Below are 22,621 nucleotides of genomic sequence, written 5' to 3' on the forward strand. Positions count from 1 at the left end.
GGACCAATTTACAGCATAGTGGAGAAGTTACAATGTAGTCAGACTTCCTAGTGTGAGATGCTTCAGCTAGGGGGCGTGTCTAAATGAGGGGTCTAATAGAATAAGCACAAAAGAAAATAGAAATTTTCACCTTAAAAGTAAAACTGTCAGTTGGGGTGATTGGGTGGCTCAGTCAGTTAAGTGTCCAACTTCAGCTCAGGTCATGATCTCATGGTTCATGAGTTCAAGCCCCATGTCAGGCTCAGAGCCTGGAGCCTGCTTCAGATTGTGTGTTGCCTTCTCTCTCTACACCTCCAGTGATCATTCTCTCTCTCTCTCTTTCTCCCACTCTTTCTCTCTCAAAAATAAATAAACATTAAAAATTTTTTAAAAACCTGTCAGTTATTTTACCAGCAAAAATGGGCTAATTTGGGGATAACAGGGAATGACAACTATGGACATAGAAGCCACAGCAAAACCACAGGAGGCCCAACAAGCCAAGAAGAGGAGCATTATTTTATGGAGGAGGAGGAAGTTGGCAGGGGTTCTTTTAGAAGAAATTCCATTGGAGAATTTCTCCAAAGCAAGAGCTCAAGGTGAAGTCTTTTCTCATTTGCTGAGTCGCATCTCTTATAGGATATGCAATGTGCAGCTTTTCTTTAGTGGGTCTATAATTGACAGTTCTTCTCTTGGGGTCTATAATGGACAATTCTCCCTATGATTGACATTAAGTGGTATGGCTCTTCCTTCTAGCCTCTTGACTGCAATGAGGTTTCCCTTTACATTTTTCACAGTGTCTTCTCCGTCACATCAACCTGTGGTCAGTGGGCCAAAGCGACCTGCCACCGTGTAAATAAAGTTTTATTGGTATACATCAGTGCTCATCCATTTACATTTTATTTTTTTTTTAATGTTTTTTATTTATTTTTGACAGAGGGGGACAGAGCATGAAAGGGACAGAGAGAAAGGGAGACAGAATTCGAAGCAGGCTTCAGGCTCTGAGCTGTCAGCACAGAACCTGACGCAGGGCTTGAACTCATGAACCATGAGATCATGACCTGAGCTGAAGTTGGAACATCCATTTATATTTTGTCTGTAGAGGCTTTTGCACCACAGTGGCAGAGTTGCGCAATTGTGATAGAAACCTTATAGCCCATAAAGCCATACGTATTTACTATCTATTTCTTTACAGATACAGCTTGCTGACTGCTGTTCTAGACGCTCCTCCAGAAGCAGCCTACAGTACTAACCCATCTGAGCAGGAGTGACATCAGTGGGGTAAGGAAGCTTCACAATAACTGTATGAGGTAGGCACTATCATTATCCCCACTTTACAGATGAGGAAACTGAGGCCTAGAGAGGTTAAACAGATTTCCCAGAGTCACAGAGTTGAACCCAGGGAGTCTGGCTCTAGAATCTGCATGCTTAATCACCAGCTGCAATGCCTCCTAATAATTCTCAGAAAGAGAAAACAAAAGCAAAACACCCAATTGCCAGAGGAGAGAAGTGTGGGGGGGGATGGACAAAATGGGTGAAGAGGAGTGGGAGAGACAGGCTTCCAATTATGGAATGAATAAGTCATGGGGATGAACGGTATAGCATAGGGAATACAGTCAATGGTTTCATAATAATGGATGGTGACAGATGGTAGCTGCACTTGTGAACATAGCATAACCTATAGACTTATTGAATATCTATCTTGTACACCTGAAACTAATTTAACATTGTATATCAACTATACTTCAATTAAAAAAAAACCCAGCCACATGCAAAGATTCATATTTTTCAACAGCAACATAGGAAGCTAGGAGGAAAATGAAGCAATGCCTTCAAATTTTTGAGTGAAAAAAATATTTTCATCCTAAAATTCTAGACCCTGATATCTTATAATCAAGTATAAGAACAGAATGGACATGATCAATGATGTAAGCCCTCAAAATGTTTTTCACTAACGTACTCCTTGTTAAGGATTCAACAAGACAGCATGCTCTACCCAAATGAGAAATTAAAATTACAAAGAGAAAAACAGGAGTCCAGGAAACAGTGGAACTAGGAAAAAAGGAAAGCAAATTCCTAGGATAGAAGGAAATCCACAGTTTGAAGCAGACCTAGGGAGAGCCTGTTCAGGCTGAAGCAAGAAGACAGGGAGCCTCCCGGGTGGGAGGTTGTATTAGTTAGCTATTGCTGCGTAACAAACGAATGTAAAAGTTAACTCAAAACAACAAACATTCATCATCTTACACAGTTTCTAAGGGTCAAAATTCAGGGAGCTGCTTCTGGTTAAGGGTCTTCCATAAAGTTGTACTCAAACTGGGGCTGTAGCCATCTGAAGGTTTTACAGGGACCAAAGGACATGTTCATTCACCTGGCTGCTGGTGACAGCCTTCAGTTACTTTGCATGGGGGGCCCTCTCTATATGACTTTTTAAAATACTCAGAACAATATGCTGCACACCTGAAATGACCATAACTTTGTATGTCAATTATACTTCAATAACAATAAATTAAAAAGTGCTCAGAACAGTGCCTGGCATATATTAATCGCAATATAAGTGTTTGATAAATAAAGTAAATAAACTTTCCCAGGGACACTGAGCCAGTAAGTGGTGGAATGGGATTTGAATCATCTAGAACTGTTGCTCTTAACCACTCCCTATGAAACCCATGGCAGTAAAAAAGGTGTAATTTGGGGGCTACTGGGTGGCTCAGTTGGTTAAGCGTCTGACCCTTGATTTCAGTTCAGGTCATGATCTCACAGTTTGTGGGTTTGAGCCCCATGTCAGGCTCTGCACTGATGGCATGGAGCCTGCTTGGATTCTCTCTCCCTCTGTTTCCTGCTGGTGCACACACACACTCTCTCCCTCTCTCTTCTCTCAAAATAAATAAATAAGCATAAAAAGTGATAATAAAGGTGTAGTCTAGAAAGCAAAAATCTCCCATTCCCTTCCCTGACCTCCATTCCCACTGCTCACAAGTGATTAGCGTCAACAGTCTCTGGGTGTTCTCCATAAAAGTATCTACATGTATCTTACACTTTTTCAAATGGCCATTTTTAGAGGCTCAAAAAATAATAATGACTCAATGTGCAGTCTGTACCAGACTCTCTGTTATGGGTGTAAAGAATGTATCTAGAGGATTGAACAGTGTTTCTGTATGCACTGAAGGACTTATGTTCTCAACTGTGGGACAGAAACCAGTATAATTCTTGGCACCAAGAGAATCCCAATCACCCTCTTTGGTGTTATCACCTTTAACTAACGCCCAGAGCATGATGCTTAAAACATGAAAATTTAGGAGATTGCACCAAAGTGACACATTAAAGATACAAATGGCTTGTTTTATATTGCTGACACATGTTGGTTAGGGATAACTGGCCCAGAAGCAGGTTCAGAAAAAAAATTTTTTTGATGCACTGGATTTACACGGTACGAATAAACTATTTCTAGGTGCTTCAGTATGCGGCTTCAAGGAGGAGGGGGATGAAGGTGCAAACTTTGGAAACTCAAGGGAAATATATTTTTCTATAATTGGTGTCGTATCAAAATGGAATTGTGTTCAGCTTCTACTAAGAGATCCAATTAGCATGGATTAAACAATGTAGGGTTTATTCTCTGGTGAAAAAGGCTGGAATTGGTGTGGCACCTTCACAAAGTTATTTGGGATCCAGGCTCCTTCTCTGATGCTTAGCATGTAACTTTGAACCTCAAGGTCAAGGTCATTCATGTTCACATTATGGCATCTGGAGCTCATGTCCTAAGCAGATGAGAGGGATGTCCCCACTGAATATCCCTCTTTAAGGAGTTTTTTTTTTTTTTTTTAATTTATTTATTTTCTTTGAGGGAGAGAAAGAGAGAAAGAGGGAGGGGACACCAGGGAGGGGGGGGAGGGGCGGGGGGGTGGGGAGAGAGAATCCCAAGCAGGCTTCACACTGTCAGCACACAGCCCGATGTGGGGCTCAAACTCATGAACAGTGACATCGTGACCTGAGCTGATGTTGGACGCTTAACGAACCGAGCCACCCAGGCCCCCCTCTTTAAAGAGTTTTAAAGACCTGCTTGTAGCTCACTGGCCATCCTTTGCTGCTAAAGGAAACTTAGCTGGGCACCCTGCCACTCCAAATAAAATCAGCTTTCTGTGATTAAAGAAAGGGAGAATGGATGGGCTATAATAGGCATCTAGCAGTCTCTGCAACGGGGACTCTCTCCAAGAAAAGATACTACTTTGCTTAAGTAGGCACAAAACTCTTCATTTTCCCAAACTTATGGCCTCCCTAGAATCTCTCAGCTCTATAAATGGCACCATTCTCCAACCAGACGTTGAAGCCAAAAGCCTATGAACCATCTCTGATTCTTCTTTTACCTTACTACCCTGTTCAAACCATGAGCCTGTTTTGTTGACTCTCCCCTCAAAATATGTCCCATGCCACATCGGGCCCTGTGCTGACAGCTCAGAGCCTGGAGCCTGCTTCTGATTCTGTGTCTCCCTCTCTCTCTCTGCCCCTCCCACACTTGTCCTCTCTCTCTCAAAAATAAATAAACATTTAAAAAATTAAAAATATATGTCCCATGCCTTTCTCTTTTTTTTTTTTAAGTGATCCTTATACCCAACATGGGACTCAAACTCATGGCCCAGACTTCAGGAGTCACATGTTCTATCGACTGAGCCTGTCAGGCACCCCTGTCCCATGCCTTTCTCAATCTAACTGCCACTGTCCCTTCCTACTCAAAGTCACCCTTCTTCCTACCTGGTCTTCCTGCTTCCACTCTTTTCTTCTTCTTTTTTTTTTTTTTTAGTGGCAGTTCTCTAGGATTCCCCAGACCTGAGGAATCATATTCTCTCTAGAGAAGACCTGAGAAGCTGCATTTTAAATAAACCCTTAGGTAATTATGATGATGACAATGATGCTTATGATTGGGACTATTATTATGGTGGTGATGGTGGTAAGATACATGTAACATACAGCTTACCATCTTAACCATTTTTTAAGGTTTTTTAAGTTCATTTATTTTTGAGAGAGAGAGAGAGCACACATAAGGGGCAGGGGCAGAGAGAAATAGGGAAAGAGAGAATCCCAAGGGGGCTCCACACTGTCAGCACAGAGCCTGACTCAGGGCTCAATCTCATGAACCGTGAGAACTATGAGATCATGACCTGAGCTGAGATCAAGAGTCAGACGCTGAACCAACTGAGCCGCCCAGGTGCCCCATTTTAACCATTTAAAGTTTACAATTCAGTGGCATTATATGCATTTGCAATGTTGTGTAACCATCACTAGTATCTAGTTTCAGAACTTATCCATAACCCCAGATGGAAACCTCACATCCATTAAGAGTCAAAACCCGTTCCCTCCTGCCACCAGCCACAGCTCTGTTTCCCTGTCCGCATGCATTTACCTATTCTGGACATTTCATATAAGGAATTATACAATCCGTGGCCTTGTCCGTGTGGCTCCTTTCACCCAGCATAGTATTTTCAAGATTCGTCCATGTTGTAGCACATATCCATACCTCATGCCTTTGAAGTCGGGAGGCCAGAAGGGGAAGCTTTCACGTTAAACCACAAGCCATCAATCACAGGAAGAACTGTCCATTTCCGACCCCAACAGAACAACCCTCCCTAGGAAACAATCAGTCCCCAAAAGGGAAAGATGGACACTGCATTTCCCATGAGAAATCAACCACTGCTGCAACTCAGCCAGTGAGAAACTATCGTCACCCGGAACTTCTTTGGAGAAAACTCCAAGGAACCTTCCTTCAGAACAACCCCTCCTAACTTCCTCCACCTTCTCCATAAAAATAAATTCCTCAGCTCTGTTTGTTGGACTAGCCTATGTTTTTGCTGTAGCTTGCTTGTCCCAAATTGTAATTCTCTCCTCTTCCCAAATAAGCCCACTTTTTGCCCGTAAAATAAACTTTTATTTTTTAAGGATTTGTTTGTTTAAATAATCTCCACATCCAACATGGGGCTCAAACTCATGACCTAGAGATCAAGAGTCACACGCTCTACTGAATGAGCCCCCATAAACTTTTATTGTTAAGTTCAGTGTGACCTATGATTGGAATTACTGGGTCATATTGTGATTCTGTTTAAAGTATTGAGGAAGTACAAAACCCACCTCCACTCTGCTCCCTTATAATCCATTCTCTACACAGCAATCAAAGTGACGAATTTAAAATTTACAACACATGGGGCATCAGTCAGTTGGGCATCTGGCTTCGGTTCAAGTCATGATCTCATGGTTCGTGAGTTCGAGCCCTGTGCCGGGCTCTGTGCTGACAGCTCAGAGATTCTGTGTCTCCCTCTCTCTCTCTCTCTGCCCCTCTCTTTCTCTCTCTCTCTCTCTCTCTCTCTCTCTCTCTCTCTCTCTCTCAAATAAACATTTAAAAATTTTAAAAAAGATAAATAAAATAAAATTTGCAACATATCATACTTCAGCTCCACTTAAAACTCTCCAATGGAGAATGCATAGACTGGCCTATGCAATATGGCCCCCACCTCTTTCCATAGATCTCTTAATTCTGTCTCCTCACTGACTGAACATTTTCTGTTCCCACCTCAGGACCTTTGTACTTGCTTTGCTTTCTAGCTGGAATGTTCTTCCTCCTGACCATCCCCTGGCCAACTTGCTCTCAGACTTCAGGCCCCACCTCCAACATCACTTCCTTGGAAAGGCCTTCATCAACCATCTTATCTAAATGAACCCCACCCAGCCTCAATCACTGCCTATAAAATCACTGTGTTTTACTTTCTTTACAGCACTTATCTGTACTGGAATTAGCTTGTTTTTGTATATTTGCTTTTGGTATTGTCCACCAAAATAGGAGCTCCATGAGAGTGGACTTGTCTTGATAATCTATCTATGTAACACCTGTTTGGCATGTCAGAGTGTAAATGAACATTAGTAGTTAAGTAAGTAATCAATTGCCTCTCAGGGAATCTAAAAATATTGTTCAGAGTCAGGAAAGAGATTGGTGGGGGGTTTTGATAAGAAGTTAAGATTTCAGTATTACACAGCTTGTGTGAGTTATCTTTGTGCTGTGAAATGACCAGCAGATCTCTTAAGTATTGTAGGGGACAACAACTTTTCCTTTCTTCACTTCTAGGTTCTTTGGCTGATCTAATAGTTGACATGAGACAGATTAACAGGAGAAAAACAAATTTAATTTTGTACACACGAGAGATCATACAAACATGAGACTCAAAGAAATGACCAAAACAGGCAGCTTGATACCTTTCAGACAAAGAAATAATAAGTTTGTAAATAATTGACAACACAAAGCAGTTTGGGCTCAGGGACACCAAATTAATGAAGAAATAATAATGGTTGTTTCTACAGCCTTCTCAGCCTTGAATTCCTCATCTCTTCTGAATGCAGGGAGGTCACTGTCCATGAGGGGAATTTACTTCTTGCTTTCAGGGGGACAGGGCAGGGTCAGAGTGTCCATCTGGCACTGGCTGTTTCTTAAATAATTTTAATTCAAAATAACCAATATACCAAAGTGGCATCTTTTGGGGCAAGCTATCCTGAACCCCATCAATGTCCAACTAGTATACACTGAAGTGTAATTATGAGAATTCATATATAAACTTGGAAGAAAATCCGGGAGAATGTTTAATTAAAAGAAACACCTCTGTGACTGGAAACCAACAACTGCCCAACAGAGAGAGTGGCTAAATGTTTAAGAGCAAGAACCACATAGGGCCACGTGGGTGGCTCAGTGGGTTAAGTGGCCAACTCTTGGTTTCGGCTCAGGTCATGATCTCATGGTTCCCAAGATGGAGTCCTGCATCGAACTCTCTGCTTGGGATTCTCTGTCTCCCTCTCTCTGTGTCCTTCCCTCTCTACCTGCCTCTCTCTCTCTCTCTCAAAATAAGTAAATAAACATTTTAAAAAAGAGCAAGAACCACAGATTTTACCACTTAGTAGATACATGACCTTGAAAATAGTACTTCACATCCATGTTCCATTAATAAAAATACCTAACTTGGGCACCTGGGTGGCTCAATCAGCTGGGTGTCTGACTTTGGCTCAGGTCATGAGCTCAGGGTTTGTGAGTTCAAGCCCCACATCAGGCTCTGTGCTGACAGCTCAGAGCCTGGAGCCTGCTTTGGATTCTGTGTCTCCCTTTCTCTCTGCCCCTCCTTTGCTTGCCCTCTGTCTATCTCTCTCTCTCTTTCAAAAATAAATAAACATCAAAAAAATTTTTGTTTTAAAAACCTAACTCATAGGTTTAGTGTAAGAATGAAATGACCTGATGCTTGTGGAGGGCTTAGTCCAATAAGAAGTAGCCATAATTATTATGCCTTTATAGTTATAATTCAGTAAAAATATAAAAATACTGTAGTTCAAAGCAATGTACCTATTCGAAGAGTTTGGCCATCATTTAAAAAGAAATTTAAAAATGTGTATTATGCCCATGGGATATGTGGGCACCATTCAAATCCTGCGACAAAATTAGTGAGCATCTACTCTGCACCAAGGCTCAGAAATATTGGCATGGTTCCTGCCCCTAAGGAGACCACACCCTTAGGTGAAGCCCATCAAAAAGAGGCCATTCTAAAACAATATGATGAATGCTGATATGATAACCCTTTTGGTTGGCACCACTCCAAGAAGCTTCTAGTAGTTCCAAACACTCATACCCATAAGAAGCTATTTCCTGGGAAGTTGAGTTTTTAGAAACACTATGGTAGACATTACTATTTGTCCCCCAAATCCATTCTCTTCTTCTTCCTAAGAAAAAAAAAAATTGAACTTTTGGCTGTGCACTTGACCATCCAGAATAAAGACTACATTTCCTGGCCCCTCTGGAATCTAAGGAGACTGAGTTCTGGCCAGTGGATTTGAGGGAAAGCAATATATGCAACTTTCAAGCAGTGCACTGCAGTGGAAGGTGTGCACCCTGCCTCTTCACCTCCCCTCTTCCCACTGGCTGGAATGAAGACACAGTGGTGCGCCATCTTGGACCATAGAGAGGGAAGCTTTTAGGAATGGCAGAGCGACAATGCAGAAGGAGTCTGACCTCCTAACCAGCATCCAGAGCAGAGCTGTCATGTTAATTTCAACGTGTATGTGGGAGGGAAATAGACATCAATTTTGTTGGAGCCATTGTTATTTTGTCCTCTGTTACCTGCAGACAAATCTATTTCTGAAATAATCTACGGCATTCCTGGCCCCACCTCTGCAACTTATATTGTAGGAAGTCTATGGTGAAGCCCAGGTATATATTTTATTTAAGCTTCCCGGATAATTTATTTTAATGTTCAGACAGTTTGGGGAACTATAGAGTTGCAAATGGCTCAACGAAGCACTACCAGGAAAGGTCTTGAATGGTAAGTAGGAACTAACCAGGCAAAGACTGAGGGGAAAGACAGTCCAAGTAAAGAGGAAAGCCTGAGTCAGTGAGCAACCACATGGTGCCAGCGAGGAATACCCTCAGGGGTTTAGCATTCCTGGAGCACGGAACAATAAACACGCAGGACTATGGGATGGAGCTAGAAGGCTGCAGACATAATCTGTATCACAGAGGGCCCGGGACGCTACCAAAATGGTTACCCCTCACAAATTGTGGGAAACCATTTCAGAGTTTAAAGGAGAGGAGTTGACCCAATTAGACTTTTGTTTTTGTTTTAACAGTTTAACATCTTAGAACACTTGTCTTATTTTTTTTAATTTTTTAAAATATTTATTCATTTTTGAGAGAGAGAGAAACAGAGCATGAACAGGGGAAGGGGCAGAGAGAGAGGGAGACACAGAATCCGAATAAGGCTCTGGGCTCTGAGCTGTCAGCACACAGCCCGACGCAAGGCTCAAACCTATGAACCATGAAATCATGACCTGAGCCGAAATCGGACTCTTAAACAACTAAGCCACCCAGGCCCCAGAACACTTGTCTTTACATGTTAATATAGATCGTTACAGACAGGGTCATGCTACACATATTGTCTTTCAATGACAGTGAGTATTCATCCACAACATCATTTTAAACAGATAAATACCATCTCATTTTATGAATATATCAGATTATTTTTAACCAATCCCATTGTGGTGATTTCATCTGCTTTAATTTAGCTGAGCTAGGACTACATTTCTAAGAATTCCCTTCCCTATGGTCTGGGTTACAGCTGGCCGTGAGCAAAATGTGTGCAAGGTTTGGCAACTGGAAGCAAAGAAGCAGCCATTTTTATGGTCTGTAGGTTGGCATACAGCCCTCTTGCCAGTCACACACGGGGAAGCTGATCTGCTGGTTCATCTCATTGGCGTGGGCCCCCAGCCATGCCTCCAACTGCCCCAACAACTGTGGGTGTCTTTCTGCTTCTCCACACCCTGGGTCATGTGCACAATGGGTGCCAGCTTCTCCTGCCAGTTACCCACATCATCAAAGTTGGAGGTAGTAACAGATGCATGTTCCAGTCTGTCCTTGTATGTCCCATGCTGTCCTCATGCGCTCCTGCTCATCTTTGCATTTCCCCGCTTCATAGGTATTTTTCCTTCCTAGCTGGTGACGCTGCTGACTTTCACGCACAACACCAGATTCCAAAAAGCCACCCGCTAGCATACTGGTTACGTTACCACCGATTCCCCGCTCCCACAATAAATCTCTTATTCCAAGGGTGCCTGGGTGGCTCAGTTGGTTAAGCAGCAGACTCTTGATTCCAGCTCCGGTCATGATCTCCTGGTTCATGAGATCTAGCCCCAAGTCAAGCTCCATGCTGATAATGCATGGAGCCTGCTTGGGATTATCTCTCTCCCTCTCTGCCCCTCCCCTGCTTGCTCCTGCGTGCCTGAGCACTCTCTGTCTCTGTCTCTCAAAATAAATAAATAAACATTTAACTGACTGAGCCACCCGGGTGCCCCTGGTAGGTCAAATTATTTACTTAGGATAAATTCCTAGGAATGGGAGTTCTGGATCAAAGAGTGTGGCCATTTTTAAGGCTTTTAAGTTATGAAACCAAATGTGATCCTTAGAAGAATAATGATTTCAGTGAGAATTTAAGCAGCATTGAGTCTGGACATTTTTACATGCCTTGGGGTATTTCTTTTTAAAAATTTCTTGTTCATATCCTTGCCTGCATGATACTCATCTTTTTCTAATGGATTTGCAAGAGCTATTTATATGTAAAAGATCTTAACCCTCTGTCTGATATACATAATGCAAATAATTCTCCAGTCCGTCCTTTGCCTTTATATTTTTCAGTGTGCTTTGGAGATACAGAAATGTTAAATTTTTATATAGCTAACACTATTAATACTTTCCTTGGTGATTATTCTTAGAAAAGCCTTGGGCATCTTAAGATTATATTAGTACTCATTTATATCCTTTTTCTAAGCCATTTTTATTTCATTCTATGATGTGATTTGGTAATCTCATATATAAACATGTGAAATTATATTGTACTGGGAGTGTGTGTTTGTATATATTTCTACTTTCTTTTTTTGTCCCATTGATCTTTCTGTAACAGTATCCCAACTGTTTTGATTATTTTGGTTTCATGATAAATATTAACTATTTAACCTTTATTTTTTTATTTAAAATTTTTAATGTTTCTTTATGAGAGAGAGAGAGAGAGAGAGAGAGAGAGAGAGAGAATGAATGAACAGGGGAGGGGCAGAGTGAGAGAGGGACACAGAATCCAAAGCAGGCTCCAGGCTCTGAGCTGTCAGAGCCCAACGTGGGGCTCAAACCCACAAGCCAAGAGATCATGACCTGCGCTGAAATTGGAGGCTTAACCAACTGAACCACTCAGGCGCCCCTATTTAACCTATATGTTAAGCAACTATAAGTTAAATAGTTATCATATGCTAATATGTGAAAACAAAATAATGAAAATACAGTTATGTTAAATAGTTAACCATTAGTCATGTTAAATAGTTATGTTTAGGGGCACCTGGGTGGCTCAGTCGGTTAAGCCTACCACTTTGGCTCAGGTCACCATCTCGTGATTCGTGGGTTTGAGCCTCACATCAGGCTCTGTGCTGACCACTCAGAGCCTGAAGCCTGCTTTGGATTCTGTGTCTCCCTCTGTCTCTGCCCCTCCTCTGCTCATGCTCTGTCTCTCTCAAAAATAAATACACATTAAAAAATAGTTATGTTTAATAGTTAACATAACTGTGTTTTCATTATTTTGGTTTCATGATAAATATTAACTATTTAACATAACTATGTTTTAATAATTTGTGTTTCATGGCGGTATGCCCAGACAGCGGTCCCCCGTTTCTGTCTCTTGCTTCAACAGTGTTTGGAGGGAACAGACCCTGGGACACCCCTTCTACCAGCCTGCAACCACTCTCCATTTTTTCCAGTCACAACCTTCAGAGCCATCTTCTCGGCCACCCTCTGTCTCCGGGACCAGCCAACGCCCTATTCTGAGCTGAGCATCTTATTACAGATCAACCACGAGCTCCCACATTCATCAGAATTATTCCACCGAGGTGTAAGCCGCGTCAACTGGCTGGTGGACACGCACTTGTGAGCCTCCTACTCCAACTTCTCTCTGGGCTTCTGTTTCCACCACCAGGGCCTGGCTCTCTGCCTCCTGATTTGGCAAGGAGCGCAAGGCTCTCTAAAAGATGCATAACATGCGAGAGGCCTCGCCCTCTTCCCGGGCATTCAGGAGCCCTCGCAGGATGAGTGGGGTAAAGCCCTGGACACCAGGGAGGCCGCCCTGGTTCTGGAGAAGAACCTGAAGCAGGCACGTTTGGATCTGCCAGCGCACACCCCCTGCTCTGTGACTTCCTGAAGACCCACTTCCTGGATAAGGAGGTGAAACTCACCAAGGAGATGTCACTTCCGCAGGCTGGCTGGCCCCCAAGTTGATCTAGAAGGACTAGGAGCCCGCAGCCTTTGAGGGCCCCTCTGGCACCCCTCTGGTGCTGGGGCTTGTGCCTAAGCCTCTCCCTGCAGCCACTAGACGGTTTTTCAGCCGCCCTGGCGCCCTGGACCAAAATGGAAACAACAAAGCTTTCTGCAGAAAAAATAATAATAGTAATTGTTTCATGCCAAATGTGAATTGCTAAGGTGAGACTCATCTTAAAATTCACTTTTTATTATTTTTTTCCTTTTCAAGTTTTTATTGAAATTCTAGTTAACATACAGTGTAATATTAGTTTCAGGTGTAGAATTTAGTGATTCAACACTTCTATACATCACCCAGCGCTCATCACAGGAAGAGCCCTCCTTAATCCCCATCACCTATTTTACCCATCCCCTCAACCACCTCCCAGAACTCATTAAAAAAAATTTTTTGGAATGCTTATTTAATTTTTTTTTTTTTTTGAGAAAGAGAGAGAGAGAGTTTGCACGAGCAGGGGAGGGGTAGAGAGAGAGGTTGAGAGAGAGAATCCCAAGCAGGCTCACCCGTGTCAGCACAGAGCTGGAAGCTGGAGAATTAAAAGCCAATTTCCTGAGGAATCAGAAGAGAAAGATCTTGGCTCCTTGACAAAATTGTTGAACCACTCAACAATCTGAGACTGCCAACCACTCAAAACATCTTGTCGCGTGACATAATTGTCTTAATTGTTTCATCCACGGTCAATTGGTAATTCTGTTATTTGTAGCAAAAAGAACCCCCTAACTCTTATATAGTTATTTGTTGATTCTGCCTGCCCAGCATGTGGCCCTCTTCTGGCAACTGCATTCTGATTTTCCTTTAGGGAATACACACACACACACACACACACACATACACTGCAATTGGTCCAAGTGAGTTCGCAGTCTCCAGTTCCTGGGGTGAGCACGTGACCAAGTCTGGCTAACTAGAGTGGCCCACCCACCTACCTACAGTGAGTAGGCTGAGATTCCCTTCTGAGACATTGGGCAGGACTGCCTGGGAAGAGAAGCTCTCTTTTCATTGGGGTTCCTGCTTAGGAATTAAACCAACACCGGAAAAAGAGGTGAGGAATGGAAAGACTAGTTTCCGATGATATATATCTTTGAGCTTTTGAGACTCTCCTTTGTCTGGTTTATCTTTGGACATTTCTTTCAGTTATATGAACCAACAAATTCCTATTCTTTCATAAACCGGTTAACAATGGGAAGAATCCTGACTGATACGGACCATAGTCCTCGTTCACAGACAGGGCCAAAGGGCCTCAGCTGAAGTGTTGGGGGAAGGGCAGCCAGCTACCAGAAGGACAAAGCAAGACAATTCCAAGAGGTAGCTGCTAACATCTGTTTCATAGATAATAGAAGGTGAGGCCCTGAAGGGCAAAGCGACTTACCCAAGGTTGTACAATGAGTAATTAGAAGCATGCAGATTCTATCTCAGGCCTAATAAAACTCCCAAACTGAAGTCTTGTTCAACTGAGCCATACTGATTCACAGGGTAGGTCTATAACCAGAAATCAAGCCTGTATATTGCCTCTCAAACATCAAGAGAGTTTTATTGCTGTTGGCTGGGTGGGGCTGAGGACAACCCAGAGTTTCCTTGTATTTGAGAGTCAAGTTCATGGTTCTTCTCTTAACTATTTTCCAGATCAGTTAAGAAGAGGCAATGGCAGCCATAATTAGGTCTATGCAACATCACTACTGAGGTCCTTCTCCTTGCCGTCCTCCCCAGGGCTCCCTACACCCTGTCTCAGGTTCCGTCACCTTGGCAAGGAAAGGAGCTTCCCTCCATAACTTCCATCTTTTCTTCAGGACATGCAAATGGCTATGTACATGGATCCAGAAAATTCCAGGTCAGCTGAAGCCCTTCAAAGTAGCCCTGGTGGAACAAGCTAGGACAGCTCCAGTGGCTGTGCCACACCCCTCTGGGAGGCCCCTCTCAAGTGAGGCTCCCAAGCACACGTCTAGGACCCTGCCAGCAGAAAGCCATTGCTCACAACATCTCCAGCTCTTTATCATAACACCTTGCTGCTTTTCCCTGGATCCAATCTAGTCAGTGGACTCCATCTCCACAGCCAACCTCTACCAAGTCCAATCTGACCAGCAGCCGGCCTGAGGGCAGGGTGTCTAGCCCACTGGCGGCTGCCTCTTCATAGAGCCCCTCAGCCAGTGGTTCCACAGGGTGGGGAACACACAACTCATGTACCCAGGATGATTTTTGAGAGGAAGCTTGCAGCTTTAAATAGCATCACTGAATCACACGGTGAGAAGGCCATTTCCCTCTCAATTATTTTTCCGTCTTTCAGATCAAGGAAGAGAAGCTCTGTTTGTTGTCGATTTGTTTTTATAACTCTTCAGCATGTGCTAATCTCTTTCTGACATTTTTGGGGGGTTCTTTGTATCTACTGCCTTTGTACAGTTATTTTACTTATGGCAATTGGTGCTGGTGTCTAATTTATGGCAGTGATGTTTTACTTTTTTTACTTTTATTTTTTTAAGTCTATTTATTTATTTGGAGAGAGAGAGTGTGTGTGTGTGTGGGCAGAGGAAGGGCAGGGAGAGAGAATCCCAGGCAAGATCAGCACTGCCAGCATGGAGCCTGAAGCGAGGTTCGAACCCATGAACTGTGAGATCACGGCCTGAGCTGAAGTCAAATTCGGATGCTTAGCTGACGGAGCCACCCAGGCGCCCCAAATGTATCCATTTTAAATGAATCTGTTCAAAGGCAAATAATAGGTGAATAATGACAGAGACTAGGTACTGTATGGCAACAATAATGAGGGTGGGAAACAAATCACTTAAATTCAGCAACTGCTGCTGAGAGCCCAGGGGCTCCCCACAGGGGTCCCTAGCCTCCCCTCTCCACTTCAATGAACATATCCACAGGCAACTCCGTCAGAGTGGTTATCAAGACAGGAAGGTAACCTTGTGCTACCCCAGCCAGACGGACATCCCCCTTCCTTCCCACATGACAAAAGTCTCCAACCTCCTGAGCGTGTGCTGGGTCAGGAGGCTTTCTTGCTAATCTGCTCTTCCATCCACCAAAATAGGGAGGAGAGTCCTGGGGATCCCCTAGTACTGGATCCTCCAGGAACCCTTCGTAGGTCAGTAGCACTGACCATCAGCACAGAGCACGTGTGGGCAGGAATGGCTGGGAGACCTTCCTGGGAGGCCTTCCCAGGGGGACACAGAATCCAAAGCACCTCGAGATCATGACCCGTGCCAGTCAGACGCTTAACCAACCAAGCCACCCAGGCACCCCTGGATGTTGGAGAACTTTTTATAGAGAGCTGTCACTAGGAGTCTGGCCAGAAGCTTTAGTGTTTCTAAAGTTTGGTCCTTCAAACTCCATCAGAATCACGTACTAAAAATATAGATCTCCCTATGGACTCAGGACCTCTCAATGGGGCCTAAGGGTCTAAACTTTTTAATCAGATATTTACCATCAGGAAAATTTGAGAAACTATACTGGCAAAAAGACCAGTTATAAAGAAAGATATCTTGGGGTGCCTGGGTGGCTCAGTTGGTTAAGTGGCCAACTTCAGCTCAGGTCGTGATCTCATGGTTTGTGAGTTTGAGCCCCATGTCAGGCTCTATGCTGACAGCTCAGAGCCTGGAGCCTGCTTTGGGTTCTGTGTCTCCCTCTCTCTCTACCCTTCCCCTGCTTGCACTTTGTCTCTCTCTTTCTCTCAAAAATAAATAAACATTAAAAAAAAAGAGAGAGAAAGATACCTTGGGGTGCCTGGTGGCTCAGTCGGTTAAGTGAATGACTCTTGACTTTGGCTCAGGTCGTGATCTCCAGTTCATGGGATTGAGCCCCATGTTAGGCTCTGCACTGACAGCACACAGACTGCTTGGGATTCTCTCTCTCTCCTCTCTCTCTGACCCTCCCCTGCTTGTGCTCATTCGCTCTCTCTCTCTCTCTCTCTCTCTCAAAATAAGTAAATATACTTAAAAAAAAAAAAGTATACCTCTCCCCCTTCCATATCCCTTTTCCCTCTGCTCACCCCATTTTCCCTCTATTTCTCTATTTCTTTTAAGTTTAAAATAAAGTGTGCCCTGAGTGCCTACAACCACAGTGTGAATGTGTGTTATGGATGGTCTTGGACATCCTCAGTTGGGTTTCCCCAGAAATGCCCTGTAGATTGGAGGGCAAATTGTTTATCTGTGAGAGAATCCAGGAAGCAGTGGACAAAGAGTGGGGATGAGACCAGAGGAAAGGAGACAATACAGGGTTCTTTAACAAGCAGCCCCACGCTGTGGGTAACCGGGCTCAAACCTGCTAGAGGATTTCAAGAGTGAAAAGAACATGTCTCTAAACTGTCCAGCCTCACCGGTGGATAAACTGGGTATTTATCTGCCATTCTCTACCTGTCATTGGTTGAGAGCCACTCCTAGGGCCATTAACTCCCCAGCACTTCAACTTGCCCTCACACAAGCTAAGTACATGCCTGTGCCAGACAAAGTCCATGAGCAGAGTATCATCTGTGCTTGTAGGAAGAAGCCATTGGGCTTCCTCAAAAAATTAAAAAATAAAGCTACCATAGGATCCACCAACCCCACTTTTGGGTATGTATCCAAAGGAAATGAAATCACTATCTCGAAGAGATAAGTGGACTCCCATGTTCAATGCAGGATTATTAGCAACCCAAATGTCCATTGACATAGATAAGTGGATAAAGAAAATGTAACATACGCACACAATGGAATATTATTTGGTCCCAAAAAAGAAAGACATTCTATCATTCGTGACAATGTGGATGAGCCTAGAGGGTATTACGCTCAGTGAAACAAGTGAATCACAGAAAGAAATACCATACGATTCCTCTCATATGAGGCATCTCAGAGTCAAAAGCTTAGAAGTAGACAATAGAATGGTCATCATCAAGGGGTGGGCAAGGAGCAGGAGACAAGCTGTTGTTCAACAGGTATAAAGTTACAGTTATCCAAGATGAGTAAAGTCCCAGAGATCTTCCATACAGCACTGTGCCTATAGGTAACGATATGGTGTTATACAATTCAAAACTTGTTAAGCCGGTAGATTTCATGTTAAGTGTTCTAACCACACTACACACACACACACACACACACACACACACACACACACCACAAGTGATACAAGGAAATTTTGCAGATGATGGATGTTTATTATCTTGATTGTGGTGATAGTAATTTGAGTGTATACCTATGTCCAAATTCATCAAATTGTATACATTAATTTTGTGCGGTTTTTTGTACACCAAGTACAATTCAATAAAGCTGATGTAAAAATAGAAGCCACTAACATGTTCCGTAATGGTGAAAGCCGAGCAGGTGGTGTGCTGATAAATGTTTAACAGTGGGCTCTCCTCAGCAGAAAAGCACTGACCTGTTGCATTTGCCAATGTCCATGCTGTAAATATCCCCACTACAGCCAATTCAAGCTACCAATGTGATGTTACTGAAAGCAGAGTTGGAAGCCATACGCATGGTTGACTCTCATGTGTTGATACAAGACAAGTCCAGCACAGCCCTGGAAGGAGATATGGGCAGGGCACCAATAGCATCTCCTATAGGTACAGCCAGAGTGCTTTGCTATAGCATAGAATCTCACAGGTGGTTTTTTTTTTTTTATTTTGTTTGTTTTTTTAGAGAGAGAGAGAGAGAGAGCAGGAGAGAGGAGCATATGGGAAGAAAGAGAATCTTAAGTTGACTCCATGCTCAGCATGGAGCCCAGTGCAGGGCTCCATCCCATGACCCTGGGGTCATGACCTGAGTCAAAATCAGGACTGGTATGCTCAACCAAGTGAGCCACCCAGGCACCCCAGAATCTCACAGTTTTATGTGATTTTTGTACTCTATTCTGTGATATATCAGTATTGGAACTTGTCATGAAAAAATGGAATTCTTCTCCAAATCTGCATAATTTCACGCCCCAGGAAGGTATGTGTTGTTCATTACATTTACACCATCTCTTCCCCCACCTGCCTGCCACCAACACACTGGCATGCACCCACGGAATCAGTGAAAACCCATTTAAAAAGTAGACTTCAAGAATCCCTCCATTGGGTCAACCTAACAGTAATGGACATCTCTTGTTTTGCCTGACTGGCATCATCCCCCCTTCTTCTGATCATGACACTTCATTTTCCTTTAAGCAACTACTCCTTACCTCACCCTGAGTCTACAGGCTTTATTTTCTGGCTTTAGCAGTTAGCCCATGACACAGGCCAGGCCAGTTCGAGCACTCCATTTCCCTGGCATTAGGGACAAGAATGCACGTAGGCCAATGACACTCTGCTTAGAATTACTGAAAAAGGAAATCCCTTCCCACTGGATTACTAGGCCAGTAGGATGGGAGCCTGGAGCTGCTGGTGGCCATCCTCCCCCATGAGGAAAGAGGCCCCTGAGAATAAAGCCAACACTAAAGCTGATTGAAAAATTAATAACTGAGTCCTGATAGCATGACAGAAGCCCTTTGACACTAACTGTGCCTGAAGACACCTCCAGACTTTTCCAGTATTCTGAAGATACTTTCAAACCTTTTAATTACGTGAGTCCATAAAATCCCTTTTTTAAATTTTTTTTTTCAACGTTTATTTATTTTTGGGACAGAGAGAGACAGAGCATGAACGGGGGAGGGGCAGAGAGAGGGAGACACAGAATCAGAAACAGGCTCCAGGCTCTGAGCCATCAGCCCAGAGCCCGACGCGGGGCTTGAACTCACAGACCGTGAGATCGTGACCTGGCTGAAGTCGGACGCTTAACCGACTGCACCACCCAGGCGCCCCTAAAATCCCTTTTTTAATTAACTCACGTTAAATTGGGTTTTCAGTGGCTTGCAACCACAAGATCACTGGCTGATTCACAAATCTGACATCAAATGAGCTAGACTTTATTCGGTACACACGCTTCCAGCTTGCCTTCCTTGGCCCCAAAGAGAGTTTAGCTTAGACACAAGAATAGTTTATTGGGGCCCTGCCTCTACAGGGGCTGAAGACAAATCCCGGGCTGAACTGGTCTGTGTAAGGCAGCCAAAGGCACAAAGGGGGTCACTTCAGGATCCGTATGCTCATTTTCTGTTCGATGTCCATCTTCTCCAAGGACTGTGGGGGGAGTGGGGGGGATGGGTGGTGGTCAAGAGCCCAGTCCTCTAGGCTTTCAACTCCCTCTCCCATCCCCAAAGCTACACCCTTCCTTGGCTACCCCTCTCCTTCTGCCCACCTCTTCTAACTGCCTTTTCCATTTGCATCTGTCCCAGGGACTCCTGACATCCACTCCCCAGGCCTGAGGGTATTGTGACCTTGGTGAACTCCAGGAAGGACACAGCCCCATCTCCATCTTCATCCGCTTCCTGCACCGTGCGATCAGCGATGCTCTCCAACTGCTCTTCTGTCACCTGCACCCCAACCATCAGTCGGAGGACCTGGGAGGTGCGGAGGGCACGAGAGGAGTCAGCCCCATCCCTCAAACCTTGCCCGCATCATCCCAAATGTTACTACCAATTTTGTAATCTTCCCCTCATCCATTTCTTCACTCCGTACCATCTCTCCCCAGTAATTTCCCCTACTGCTTCTCCACTCAAACCCCGACCTGTCCCTCACTATCCCACACTCACCTCAGTAGTATACCCAAACTCATCACCCAACCCCAAGCCTTAGAACCCAACCTCCTCCCATCCCCCACCACAACCTCCCACTATTCTCCCTTCTACCCACCCACCCCCTCACAACATCTATTCCAGAGTTTCTGAATCTCAGCACTGTTGACATTTGGGGCCAGTTAACTCCTTGCTGTGGGGGGAAATGGGGGCTATCCTGTGTATTGAAAGATGTTTAGCAGCATTTTTGACCTCTACCCACTAGATGGCAGTAGTGCTGCCCCGCCCCCGGGTGTGACGACCAAAAATATCTCTAGATATTGCCAAGGTCACTCAAAAGGCAAGATCGCCCCCATTCAAGAACCACTGATCTACTGGGTCGTCTGGGTGGCTCAGCTGGGGTTAAGCCACGGACTCTTAGTCTGGGCTCAAGTCATGATCTCATGGTTGGTGAGATCAAGCCCTGCCTTGAGCTCTGCTCTGACAGTGCGAAGCCTGCTTGGGACTCTCTCTTTCTCTCTTTCTGCCCCTACTCCAATCACACTTGTGCATGCGGGCTCTCTCTCTCTCTCTCTCTCAAAATAAATAAATAAATAAACTTTTAAAAAGAACCACTGATCTATTTCCAACCTCAGACCCAACTCTTCCCCATCCCATTTCCACAGACCTCACCCAATCCCTGTTTCTCACTCAATACCCCAGTCATCTGCACCGCCCCCCTCCCCCCGCAACCTTTCCCTTCGACCACCCACGCTCCACACATCACGTCTCTGGTCCTTGCGTCCTTCCAACCTGTAGCATCTCGTGCCGGGAGATCTTTCCGTCCCGGTCCAGGTCATAGAGCTGAAATGCGACTGGAAGAGAATGCAGGAGGGAAAAGGTAGGTGGGTCTTCCCCTGGTTCTCTTCCAGCAGGTCACCCTAGAGGAGGAGGGGAGGTCCTCTATGGGCGCGCTAAGAGAGGGAGGTGCCTGGGGCCTCTTACCGGTGCGGTATACCAAGGGTCTCACTTGGGGAGAGGTGGGTCCCCACAAACTCACAGCGAAGTTTGTTCATTCTGCTGTTGAGGGGTTCAGGTTCCTTGGGGTCTCGAATTCCTGGGTCCTCATCATCGATGGGGCGAAAATGAGCCAGGACTCTGACAAAGCCTGGGAAATCCAGACGCAGATTCCTGGGGTGGGGGAGATGCAGTGGTCGCTTTGGCCCTCCCTCTGTCCTCTGTCTTCTTTAGTGCCCCCCCCCAACACACACACCAAGTTTTTCCCTCCATCTCCCCACCCCCAGCGAGGCCTCACCCATCAGGGAAGAAGCTGTCTATAATGCGTTCTCCCAGGGGGTTCACGGCCAGAGCCCCAATCTGCTGCAGATCCATGCGGCTGTCGAGTCAAAGTCGGAGGGGTAGACGGAGGGTTAAAGAGAGGAAGGGGCTCAGAGAGGCGGACGTGGCGGGTCCTAAGGCCAGCGCCCCCTCACCTCAGGTAGCCCTTCTTGTTCCTGTCCAGTGCCCGAAACCGGTGGTAGAGGCGGAGCAGACTGGCCTGCGAGACTGCGGGACGGAAGGCGGAAGGGTGACGCGGCCGCGGGCGCTCGGGACCCGCCGCTGGACCCTCCCCGGGCGGCCCTGGGCCGTGGGCGGGAAACCGGGATTCGCCGGAGGGGACGCTCGCCGGGGACCCCGGGCCGCGCGGCCGGGCTGCAGGGGGCGTGACGACGCCCGGAGCAGTGTCCCCGCGCTCCCGCCGGAGACCCGAGGAGCCGACGCCAGCCGCCTCCCTCCTGTTCCCCTCTCCGCCCCCCCCCCACCCCACACCCCTGTCGGACTCGAGGACACCTGGCCGCCAAGCCCGGGGCCCGGACGCGCCCCAGACCTGGACCCCGGGAGCCCGCGCCTGCGATCCCGGGCGCCCTCCGGGCCCGCCCCATCTCCCCGGATCCCCCGCATCCCCGGGTCGGAGCCCCGCGCCCCGCTCACAGCCGGTCTCCCGCCGGATGCTGTCCGCGTCGGGGATGCGCGCGGCGTGGGAGCCGAGGGAGCCCATGGCTGTGCCTGCTGAGCCGCCCGGCCCCGCGCGCTAGCCTCCCGCTCCCGGGCGCGGCCGCCCCCGTGGCCCCAGGGCCGAAGGGCGCAGGCCTGGCGCGGAGCCAGGCTCGGGAACCCCCGCGTGCCTCGCCTCCCACCCGCGACCCGGGCGAACAGAAAACAATGCCTGGGGTGGCGGGGTCAGAGGGGCGGCGCGA

At 45.7% G+C, this 22,621-nt stretch overlaps 1 protein-coding gene and 1 long non-coding RNA gene across 2 annotated transcripts; one reads left to right on the top strand and one right to left on the bottom strand.

Moving 5' to 3' along the window:
* The first annotated feature begins 1,186 nt into the window (after positions 1-1,186).
* Positions 1,187-20,150, top strand: LOC121019372 (uncharacterized). Its single transcript, XR_005785555.1, has 3 exons — positions 1,187-1,286; positions 14,454-14,658; positions 20,046-20,150. It is a non-coding gene; the product is annotated as an uncharacterized LOC121019372 (long non-coding RNA).
* Positions 19,659-22,549, bottom strand: CHP2 (calcineurin like EF-hand protein 2). Its single transcript, XM_040458750.1, has 7 exons — positions 22,356-22,549; positions 21,857-21,929; positions 21,679-21,759; positions 21,424-21,554; positions 21,177-21,238; positions 20,088-20,210; positions 19,659-19,890 (listed from the first exon to the last, which is right to left on the bottom strand). The coding sequence occupies exons 1-7, from the start codon at positions 22,420-22,422 to the stop codon at positions 19,837-19,839; spliced, it is 591 nt and encodes a 196-aa protein (XP_040314684.1). The 5' UTR covers positions 22,423-22,549; the 3' UTR covers positions 19,659-19,836.
* Positions 22,550-22,621: the final 72 nt, after the last annotated feature.

The sequence above is a fragment of the Herpailurus yagouaroundi genome, unplaced genomic scaffold (genome assembly GCF_014898765.1).
Source record: "Herpailurus yagouaroundi ecotype Mexico unplaced genomic scaffold, PumYag 222, whole genome shotgun sequence".
In the NCBI taxonomy this organism is placed as follows: Eukaryota; Metazoa; Chordata; class Mammalia; order Carnivora; family Felidae; genus Herpailurus; species Herpailurus yagouaroundi.